A 12,391-nucleotide genomic window follows, 5' to 3' on the forward strand; every position below is an offset into this window, starting at 1 on the left:
ATTGTAGTATCCTACTGGTTTCACTGTCCTAAAAGTCCCCTGTGCTTCAGTATTCATTCCTCCTTTGCTCACCTTTTGTCTCTGAAAGCCACTTATCTTTATAATGTTGTATTAGTTTTCTAGATAGTTTTCTGTATAGTATTTCTTTTTCCAACGTGTCATGTAGTTGAGCTTTCTTTCATTTAACAATATATGTTGAAGGTTCCTTCGTGTTGTATAATGGCTTCATGACCCATTGTTTTCATCAATGAGTAATATTCCATTGTATGGATGTATCACAGTTTATCTATTCATCCATTGAGATAAATCTTGGTTACTTCCAAATTCTGAAACTTAGAATAAAGCTGCTTTAAGCATACATGTGCAAGTTTTTATGTGGTTGGTTCATTTGGGTTTTTAACAGAAATATTTTTAGCAACTGATTTTCTGGATATGAAGTGTTATTGTTTTGATGTGGAGAATATATATAGAAATAGCTCATTAAGATATTAGACATTTTAGAATTTAAAAGTACCTAAGGCGATTGAGATTCATGTTTTAGATCACCTAGTCTAAGCCTCACAATATAAGAAGAAAAGTCAAAGATTTCTGGTGGTACAGTATCCTATCCAAATGCACCCAGTTAGGGAACAACAATGCCAGGATATGAAGCTGAGAAGAGTGACACACTCTCAATCCAGTTACAGACACAATCTTCTCTCACAGCCAGAGAAAGATACATGGTAGATCTAATCTTTTATAGCCTGTAATGAGAGGTGTTTATATTTCATGGCCTTTGGATGGAGACAGAGAAAGGACTGAAATTCAAACAGGGACGTGTTGGGGAAGGCATTCTGTCCCACTCCTGGAATAAAGAAAATCCAAATTCCCCAGAATGACATAGAATGAAAGGAAAAGGAAAACCTTGGAATCTGGTTGTACAGTAGGAAAGTTACTGATCTACGTGTATTTGCAAAGTATAGAGTTAAGCATCAAAGAGAGAGAAGACTATATATATTGTTTTTGCTTATCCAAGTCTCTACATTCATGGAATCCTTAACAAGGAGAATTTAAGTAAAGTAGATAGACAATTACTGAGCTTAGCTCTATATAGGACAATCGTTTTTAAGGTCTGGAGAAAGGATCAAGTGATTGTTACCAATGAGTACTTCTTGTCTTCTGTTTTGAAAAGTGAAGGCAATGGACTGGCTTTTCGTACCCACAGTGCTAGGTCACCCCAACTGGATGAAAAGTCCTAATTATCTCCTGCTTTGGACTGTGGAGGGAAAAAAAGGGGAGGAAAAGGAGGATGGAGGAAGATGAAGACAAGGAGGAGCAAGAGGGGGAAGGGAGGAAGAACAATCAATCTTCTCCAATTTTATATTAAGAAACTGCATAAAATGGGGAGAGCCTTATATTTTACTTATTTTTTTAATAAATTGTCTAACAGGGCCAATTATTTAATAGATTAATTCTATATGTACTTGAAATTTTCATGAGCAAAAAATGTTGTAATGAACAAAATGCAGCAATATAATGTGCTTTTTCACTATTGCTATTGCCTTCACACTTTGTCAAAGCATGTATAAGGTCATATGTCACTCTTAGCAATAATTCTATTGTATTTTGTATTATTCATTTTGCTTGGATTTAGAATGTTGTCCTAATATTGAAGTTCATTTACCATATAAGACAAGATAACTGAAAAGTAATTTAAAACATCAAGCCAGGTGAGATTTGAGTTCAATACAGATAGTATAATGCATGAAATCCTTGAAAGTGTAAATAAATGGAAATAATTTTCTCTTCATGAACACAAAATGTGGAGCTACATGTTACCATGGATACTGAATGTTGCTTATAGTCTTGTTCTTTTCTTAGCAGCTAAAGACCATCTCAAATATTAAGACCATGTTGTATTCTCAGCATTCTTGTTGAATTTATGAGACAAAATCTTGCACACTTTTTACAATTAAATCTGGTTCAAAAACAGTATCTTTCCTTATTTCTGAATGGGAGAGACATGTGATGCTTTGAGCCATATTAAACCATAACCCTGACAAGGCTGCTATAGCTGCATTTGGGTCCATGAGACACACATGAAATCACTGGAAAATCATTTTTTCCTATGATCTCAGGCAATACTCATGGTATTTTACTGGAAATGCCCATGGTATTTTACTCAGTCGAGATCTACTTAATGACCTCTTCAACCAGGTTACATGTATGCTTTCCTAGTCGCTTGCTCTTTATTGTTATGATTATCAGTAAGGGATTTTTCAGCCTTAACTAGGATTACTAAAAGAAGTCTATGTTGAAGATATGTGCTATTAGCTCAATATATATGCAGCATCACCTTTATTATAGTGTTAGAAACAGAAAGAGAAATCATTCTATTGCCTGAGAGGACGCTTCTTTTGTGTGGGATTAGTAATGAAGCTTTGTTTATATGGAAGACTGTTAGACACAGATCTTGAATAGATTGTTAGCAGCACATACTGAATTTATGTAGTTCTTTATTCTTTAAAAAATAAATATTATTGTGTATATATAAGATATACAGCAATATTTATGTAATACATATGGATAGTGAAATAGTCACTATTATGAAGTAACTTAACATACATATCACCTTGCATAGCAACCCACCTTTTTGTTTTATTTTGCTGGTAATTTTAGATATTTTTAATTTTGTCTTTTTAGGACAGTGGCAGGGGAAATGTTAGACTATAACTAGGATTCCACCCACCAAAAATGCCTGAAATGGTTTGTCTTTGAGTAAGGCATTTTTCACTAGACAACAAGTGTTTCTAGCAGAAAGGAGATGCATGCAAGGGACTGGGTGTTAGGGGAAATGGAAGCAAAGTTGCTATAGGACTTAATTTGACTTTCCTCCAATATTTTTGCTGTCTACTTCCACTGTGTCAACTTAAATGAATGAGTTATCATTTTAAAATACTGAACATAGTGGTTCTGTGTGCATTGCATACCTGTAGGTGATATGGCAATCTAGGAGGGCAGAGGATGGAGAACCAAAGGCTACATTATATAGAACCGAGAATGCTTGGAATATTTTATGCTTTATGCTAGAACAACCAATTTATTAGTGTAACTTAAAGTAGTTTATTTGATGATCAAGTTACATGGAAATATAGGCAGGCAAAAAAATTAAAAACTTTCCTTGATGAATTCATCATTTTGAAAATAATATGTCTATTATGAATTGGTGGAGAAATATACACTTCAAGTTTTGATGAAAAATGATTTTTCTTCTTAATTCAAAGTAAAAGAATCCATAATATTCAGATTTAATCACAACATAGTAAGAGAGAAAAAACTAGATTCACAAATATACCAAATGATTTTCACACAGATCACCACTACCTACCCAAAATACTTTTAGTTCAAAGAAATGAGGGTGATAATCATTAAGATACAAAGGACATAACAACCACTCTCTGAGAACGTGAGGTAATTTTTTTCTTGTGGCAGATTTAGATTATCTCATAGGTAATTGGATTATAAATTTAAAGGTAAAAGGTATAAATTTATTTAAACTATGGTAATTAAAAAGAAAATAAGAAACATGACCAAATAGGAATTAATCCAAGGTACTTAAGCCTCTCAACATTGAAAATTCAATTAATGTTTTCATTATATCAAGAACCAAAAAAGAAAAATCACATGATCACTTCAATAGATTCAGGAAAAGTATTTTTTACAAAATTCAACACTCATTTATGATTAAAACTCAGTAAACTAGGAATAGAGGGAAATTTCCTCAACTTGATAAAGAGTATTTCCTAAAGTGGTTACCAAGGGATGAGTTGACCAGTTACGTAGATGTTGGTAAAAAGATACAAAATTTAGTCAGAGAGGAAGAATATGCTCAAATGGTCTATTTTACATATTTACTTATTTATTAACTTATTTACTTAGTTATTGTGGTGCTAGAGATTGAACCCAAGGCCTGTGCATGATAAGCAAGTGCTTTACCACGGAGCTACATCACCAGCCCCTCCAGAGATCTACTGTATAATGTATAACATTACGGTTATAGTTTATAACAATGTACTGTATTCTTGAAAATTTCTAAGAGAGTAGATTTAGATTTTAAATATTTTCACCACAAAATTATATTTAAGGTAGTGTAGAATGGTAATTAATTCAATCCACCCATTCCACAATGTATACTGACTTCAAAACATCATGTTCTAAATTATAAACATATACAATTTTTACTGGTCAACTTAAAATGTAAACAAATAAATTAGGAAAAAAGTCCACCTGTGAAAAACCTGCAGCTAACATCATACTTAATGATAAGAAACTTGAAACTATCCTACTAAGATCAGCATCAAAACAGACTGGATCCTTTTCATCACTGACTTTTAACATCATCCTGCAAGTCCTGACTAAATCAATAAGACAAGAAAAGGGGAAAAGGAGATACTGATTGGAAAGAAAGAAATAACTATCTCTGTTTGCTGATGATATGATTGGCTATGTAGAAAATCTGAAAGAACCACAATAACAAAATGACAACAACAAAAAACAACTCTGGAATTAAAAGTGATTATAGTGGGGTTTCAGGACACAATGTTAATAGATTGTGATCCATTCTGAGTCAGTTGTTTACTTGTATGCCAGCAATGAACAAGTGGAATTTGAAATTGAAAAGCACAATAGCATCTGTATTAGCACCCCCAAATTGAAGTAGTAGTTTTAAATCTCTCAGAGTACATAGAAGTTCTACATAAAGAAAACTCTAAAATTCTGATGAAAAAAAAAATGGAGAGAGAATCAATGTTCATGGATGGAGAGACTTAAAGATATGCTTTCTTCCCAATTTGATCTATAGATTCAATGCAATCCCAATTAAAATCTCAGGAAGTTATTGTGTGGATATTTTCAAAGTGATACTGAAGTTTGTAATGTAGAAGAAAAAGATCCAGAATAGCCAACATAATAATAAAGGGGAACAAAGTTGGAGGAGTGACACAACCGGATGTCAAGACTTTCTACAAAGCTGCAGTGATCAAGACAGTATGGTATTAGTGATAGAATAGACAAATAGACAAATGGAATAGAATATAAAACCCCAGAATGCACCCATGAAAATTTAATAAGGACAGTACAATGGAGCAAAGATAACCTTTTCAATAAATGGTGCTAGGGAAACTAGACATTTGTGTGCAAATATATAGATTCAGATACAGATATATATGTAGACATAGCCATAGGCAGACACTGACTGTTATAGTCTAAATGTGTCCCTTAGAATTCATGTGTTGGAAACTTAATCCTCAGTGCAACCATCTGGGAATGTGAAGCCTAATGGGAAATATTAGGTCATAAGGTTTTTTATCTTCATGAGTAGATTGATGCCATTATAAAAGGTTCTTGGGAGTGGGTTTGCTGTCTGGGCTGTCTGGTATTCCACCATGTGATGCCTTCCACCATGTGATAATGCAGCAAGAACATATTCACCAGGTAACAACACCTTCATCTTGAACTTCCTGGCTATGAAAAATAAATTTCTTTAATAATTACTCATTCTCAAGCATTCTCTTATTGTAGCACAAAATGTACTAAGACACAGACTTTCTACCCTTTACAAAGGTTAACTTAGAAAGGATCATAGTCCTAAATGTAAACATAGAACAATAAAATTCCTGCAAGATAACATAGCAGCAAATCTAGATGAACTTGGGTTTAGTAATGACCTTAAATACAACACCAAAGGCACAATTCATGGGAGAACTGATATGTTGGACTTCATTAAAAGTAAAAACTCATGGTCTGTCAGATACTGTTAAGAGAATAAAAAAGACAAGCCAGAGGCTGGGAGAAAATATTTGCAAAAGATATATTTAATGAAGGACTATTATGCAAAATATACAAATATGTAAAACTCAACAATAAGAATATAAATAACTTGATTAAAACATGAGCCAAAGATTTTATCAGACATCTTGGAGAAGATCAACAACAAATAAGCATTTAAAAGATGCTCCCCATAATATACCTTCAAGAAATGCAAATTGAAACAACAATGAGATACCACTATACACCTATTAGACTGAAGCAAATCCAGAACACTCAAAACACCAAATGTTGGTGAAGTGGTGGAACCGCAGGAACTTTTACTCATTGCTGGTGGGACACAAAATGGTGCAGCCATTTTGGAAGACAGTTTGACAGTTTCTTACAAAACTGAACCCACACTTGCCAAATGATCCAGGAGTTAACACTCCTTGGAATTTACCTAAAAAGTTAAAAACTGAATTCCACATCAAACCTTGAACACAGATGTTTATAGCAATTTTATTCAAATTGTCAAATCTTGGACACAACCAAGGTTTCCCTCAGTAGGTGATTAGCTAAATAAATGTGGTATCTCAGGAAAATGAACATGATTTGAAGCTTAAAAGAGAAGAGCTATCACCCTCTAAAAAGAAATGGAGGAAACATATATACATATTAGTAGTGAAAGGAGCTAATCTAACCAGTCAATGTACTATATGATTCAAACTTTATAACATTTTGGAAAAGGCAAACCTACAGAGATAATAAATAGATGAGTGTTTTCCAGGGGTTGGGAGCAGAGAAGGATGAATAGGTGAAATACAGATGGGTTTTAGGGCAATGAAACAACTCTATATGATACTAAAATGGTAGATATGAGTCATCATACCTTTCTTTAAACCAAAAAAATTTAGGAAATTAGGAGTGAATCACACACAAGATAAACTGTGATGATACTGATGATGTGTCAGTGCAAGTTCCTCAATTGGGTGATATTGATAATGGAGAAGGTCATATATGTGTGAAGGCAGAAGGTATGTGAGAAATCTTTGTAACTTCTGCAATTTTCCATGAACTTAAATCTGCTTTAAAAAATAAATATATAATTCATTTTATATATAATTTTTAAACAATACAGTTTTAAAAAATGGAAACAATATTTCTATAATTTTATGTGTTCAATTATGAGATGTTTATTGGTGAGATGACTTGAAACTTGAGTATTTTTTACTAGACATCCATGAAGTATAAAGAAATCCTTTCCTGGGCATTTTCTTTTAATCCTTAGGTCAGATGTTGCCATTTTATATAATGATCGGTCTGTCCTCGAGAATCACCATGTGAGTGCTGCTTATCGACTTATGCAAGAGGAGGAAATGAATATCTTGATAAACTTATCTAAAGATGACTGGAGGTGAGTTTCAAAGGAAACCTAAAGGGAATTTAATGTCAGGAAAAGGATAAATTATGTGGTTTAAAGTGAAAAAAACCTCTGAAAATCAATGCCTTCCTCATATTGCAAACTCAGTTACTGTTGACTGGACGACTCTGAGAAGGATTTGTACCGGAGGACTTTGTTCAGGAGTCAGGCTCTGTTTGATGGATCTGAAATATTTCCAGATCAATTCTTTACCTATACACATATGTAAGACCACACATCACACAATAAAGATGCATAATTGTGCACTTCAATGGAGCTCTGCTCAATTTGTGCTAATAAGTGGTCTTACATAAATTAAACATGTTAGCATCATATTTATTTTTTCTGTATACATGATATAGTGACACTAGATTCCACGCAGGGAAAAATAATAAATCCAACCCTACTACTCCACATCACCTTTCTATCTTTTTATCCTTTGGTTGTTATCTTCCCTTTGTTTGATTACAGAAATTTCAGATCAACATAAATCTTTTACTGTATGTTCCTCATATTATGTTTATATATTTTTAAAAGCCCACATTTATCCATAATAAAGATCTTATTAAAAGTTAGTAAATGGATGGCAGAAGGCTCCCACTCAAATGTAAGTATCAAAGGGTTTTGGTTTTTATTTTTGCTCTTACAATAAATTAAAGAGAAATGTAAAAAAATAAAAGGTGTCGTGCCTGCCATTAAGAAAGGACTTTAAAACAAAAGCAAAGCAGAAAAGTTAAATTTAAGGTTTCAAATGAGCCCTAGCCTCCTATGGCTACATTTTCAAATTTCCAAAGCTTTCTGTATTTTCTAGGTCAATTCCAGAAACATGGGCTCCATTTGCAGTTGTAGAAAATTCCATAAGGTGGGAAAGGAGAAACAGTGTTTGGGCATCCCATTCAGGCTTTTCATGCTATTCTGTAAAAAATTAGCCCAAGAGGACTCCAGCCTAAGAAGGCCAGGATTTAACTGTACAAGAATTTTAAAGTGACTACTGCTGGGCTATGTGGAGAACAGCTGGGCAAAGAGAAGTAGGCAAACCAGTTTCCTAAGATCCAAGAGAGAGAGAGAGATTAATTATAGCTAGTGTGTTAGGTTTTCCTCAGTGGTTTTCATTCTCAAAGTTAATATTGATATTAATTTTCATTCTTATTACCCCTTTGAGTTAATCTTCTTTCCCTCAAAGTTGACTCCTTTGCTCTTTCATTGTGATTTTATTTTCTATATTTTGCTCTTTACCATCTTCAATAATTGATAACTGATAATTTATTGTGATGATATCTGGTAAATTTGTCAACAACTTCTCAGACTCATGCTAATTAAATGTTTTACAAGATTATTGTTAACAAATAGTATGCATATCATATGGACTATTGAATTTAATAGATTAAATACTTTCCCAAAACCCCCAAAGATTGATTTTTCTACCATAACCTTGATAACATTTTCCTGAGAATTAAAATATGGATATCTTCTTAAAGACCTATAGATTTTTGCTCTAAATGTCTATTTATTTCTTAAGGAAATTTTAGTAAGGTATAATCACATTAATTTAAATTTTGGGCAGAAATTAATAAATTAAGAAATATTTCCCTGGTGTGTTCTTTTGCCTGGTTTATTGACATAATACCAGGCATTTACTGATCACTTATCTGCAAAGCACAATACATTATTAGGCTCTATACATTTCACAAAATTTTAGTCTTATTTTTCTTAGTGAATATAAATGTTTTGTTCAGTTGCTATTCTAATATGATCTTGTCACAAAATCAGAGAAAAATAATGTAATTGAGAATAGTTTTAGAAACTACCTTCAATGGCTTATTTTCCGTTTGTATTTCAGTAAAGTATTCTAAGCAAGCTGTTCAATATTATAAATAATAGCAGAATATTGATTTCTACCTCTGAAAATCTGATTGAATGGAGTACCCACAATTTATAACAACAAATCCAATATGTGGTTGCTTTTGAAAATACATCATCCAACAATACCATCTTTAGTTAAAATATCTCTGATGCAAGATCATAATTCAGATTTACTCCATACCTTGATTTAGCCTATTCTGATGGCCACACCAAAGAGTGAAAACAAAATATGGTTTTCTATATAAGTGACTTTTAACCTAACTCTACAGAGCAAACAAAGAATTGTGGATCATGCAAGACTTTGCGGGAGTGGCTCATTCCTCACTTACTGTGAGAATGAGTTTTTCATGAACAGGCTTTGTGATATGGTCACTGTATTGGTCACCATCTTGGCTGAACATTTCAACAGTGCCAACTGCTCTACATTATTGAAAATCAGGTCCCAAAATCTTAAACAGAATTTTGACCTACTTTCACATCTTGACCTCTTTGGAGTTCTTCTGATGGGAAGTTGGCACAGTAGTCAGGAAGTGGTCCAGGTGCCAGCTTTGGGAGTGAGAACCAGGTTGCATCCTTTATCAGCCATCTACTAAACAAATGGCTCAAGCTCTTCCAATGGAAAATACTGATACTCCCTAAAAGGTATGAGGATTAAATGTCTTAATGTACCTACAAAGCAACTGCAACATGGCTTTATGTCAATGCGTGGACTGAATAAATATGGATAAGTAATATTGCTTTTATTAATAGTAGTAATTTTAAAAAGATGCAAAACAAGGAAGCAACAGAGAGTGTCTTGAGAATCCATGCCCCTCTCTCCCGTCTCTTCCCTAACACATTGAAACTATCAGTTGGATTTAGAATGGTCTCAAGCCCCACTGAGCTACATGTTTTACTTCTAAAGCATTCAAAAATTATATTTAAATCAGTGTCTCGTTAAAATAGCCAAAGATTCTTTTGGATAGAAAAATAAGACTTTAGAAATTATAAGTTGTGAAGAAGGCTGTGAGGTGAGAAGGAGAGGCATATCACACTATTATTCATACATCATTCTGCTACTAACTTCTTAAATCCCTGAGAATCAATAGGCAAAAATAATGTTGAACCTTGGTGAGCACTTTTATATTTAAAGAGCAGCAACTTTTGTGCTCATATCCACTAGGCAAATATATGATTAGTAATACTTATGGAAAGGTTCTATACCAGACCAATAAATGGCCAATTGAAACTATTATTCTTTTGATGCCTCTGCAGGGATCTTCGGAACTTAGTGATCGAAATGGTTTTATCCACCGATATGTCAGGTCACTTCCAGCAAATTAAAAATATAAGAAGCAGTTTGCAGCAGCCCGAAGGGTAGGTTATTTTCTTTTGTCACATTAAAGTACCATGAACTTGGACTCAGAAAAGATTAACTGGTTGCTTTGTTCTGATAATTTGAGCATGTCCTTTCTTTGACAGAATTGACAGAGCCAAAACCATGTCCCTGATTCTCCATGCAGCAGACATCAGTCACCCAGCCAAATCCTGGAAGCTGCACTACAAGTGGACCATGGCCCTAATGGAGGAATTTTTCCTGCAGGTGCCTTTTTTCATACTCTTTGCAAATAATTTTGGAAATAGTGACTATGCATTTTTAACATACACCTTCTCTACAGAATCCAGAGCTTGTGACTAAGTATCATCAATTGGCATAACACTTTCTTGTGGATTTTCAAAAATTTTATTAATCTTTTAGATAAGTATGTTAAATAATCCTGTGTAGTATAATACATCTTTTAAAGAGAGTCAAGTCTTGGATCTCAGGTGCCAGGCTTGGGAAGGAAAGAAACAAACAGATTATAATTGGTATCTGCTGTTAAGAGAGAAGTGCCAGGACAGAGAGCAAACAGCTTTCTTAGTGGAAGGGCAAAGGGAGGATTTATACCACTTCTTTATATATCTTGTTGGCTAGAATTTAGTCATATGTGCCTAGCTGCAGCAGAGGCAGAGAAATACAGTTTTTAGCTGTGTGGACAAATGCCTATCTAAAACAAAACAAAACAACAACAACAAAAAAAAAAAAAAAAAAAAAATATATATATATATATATATATATATATATATATATATATATATATATATATATATATTATGTGAGAAGGCTGGAGATAGAGAGGATGGCTGGTATTCTCTGCTACAAGTATTTACATATTACATTTACATGTCTCTTTTCTGTCCATCATTCCTGTATGCCCCCTTTAGCACATAAAATACACTGTGATGCTAACCACTCAAAGTCAACCTCAAATCCTACAAGTTAAAGGCTCAGTCTTCTACAAGACTGGTCTACTTCAGATGCTAGCCACAAGTGGGGCTATAGGACACCAGCTCTTCTGACCAGCCAGTTCTAAGTTCAGTGTCTCTTGCAACCCATTTTATACTTGATAATTCATTAGAATATAGCTCATGGACTGAAGAAAAGATCTAATCTTAAAATTGCAGGATACAACTCAATAATAGTCAAATAAAGTAGTGTTTACGGAAAGGTCTGGGAGTGTCCCAGTCATGGAGCATACATGTAGTCGACAGATGGATTAAACTGTGCCATCCCCTTATCAGTGTGTTCACTAATCAGGAAGCTCCACTGAGTTTCAGTATCCAGAATACTTATCAGGGTTTCATTATATAGCATGATTGATTGAATCATTGTCCATGTGCCCCTTCCCCCACCAGAAGATCACAATGACTCAAAGTTCCAACTCCTTAATCATTTGGTTGCTCTTTTTGGTGATCAGCCCTCATCCTGAAGCTAATGACAGGGTCCATCATGAGTTGTCTTCATGAACATAACAAAGAGTCACCTGTCATTCAGTAAACTCCATAGGTTTTTGAAGCTCTGTTCCAGAAACCAGAAATGAAGACCAGTTGTTATATTCTTTATGATACCATAGCTCTGTTTAGAAAAGCTCTTTTATTTCTGTATTTTCAAATTATTTTATTCTCAGCATAGTTCTTTACTTAGAATGTTTATTCATCGATTGAATATTTATTCTGAAGATATAAATACCGAATTATTGCTATACTTGAATGACTGTTTTCTGTCTCCCATTGTTGATAGCTATGTTTTATTTGAAATAGCACTGAATAGACCTAGATAAAATTACTGAGTGACCACACCAAATTCAAATATTTTTATATTAAAAACAACTTGAGAAAAATATTTTAATATTTTATGCACATAAAAAATAGAATAAATGTTAAAATACACCACATCCTAAAAGGCAATTGCCTGCTATGGTCAATAAAAAATTATAATTTTTGTATACTCAACCAATCATT

At 33.6% G+C, this 12,391-nt stretch overlaps 1 protein-coding gene across 1 annotated transcript in view; it reads left to right on the forward strand.

Annotated features, from left to right (window-relative positions):
- Pde1a (phosphodiesterase 1A) overlaps positions 1 to 12,391 on the forward strand; it is a 256,677-nt gene that overhangs the window by 197,800 nt on the left and 46,486 nt on the right. The window contains exons 8-10 of the mRNA XM_071619008.1: positions 7,076 to 7,201; positions 10,325 to 10,426; positions 10,532 to 10,652. Of these exons, the coding sequence (XP_071475109.1) occupies positions 7,076 to 7,201; positions 10,325 to 10,426; positions 10,532 to 10,652 (349 nt within the window). The remainder of the gene's footprint in view (positions 1 to 7,075; positions 7,202 to 10,324; positions 10,427 to 10,531; positions 10,653 to 12,391) is intronic.

Source organism: Marmota flaviventris, chromosome 11 (assembly GCF_047511675.1).
Source record: "Marmota flaviventris isolate mMarFla1 chromosome 11, mMarFla1.hap1, whole genome shotgun sequence".
NCBI lineage: Eukaryota > Metazoa > Chordata > Mammalia > Rodentia > Sciuridae > Marmota > Marmota flaviventris.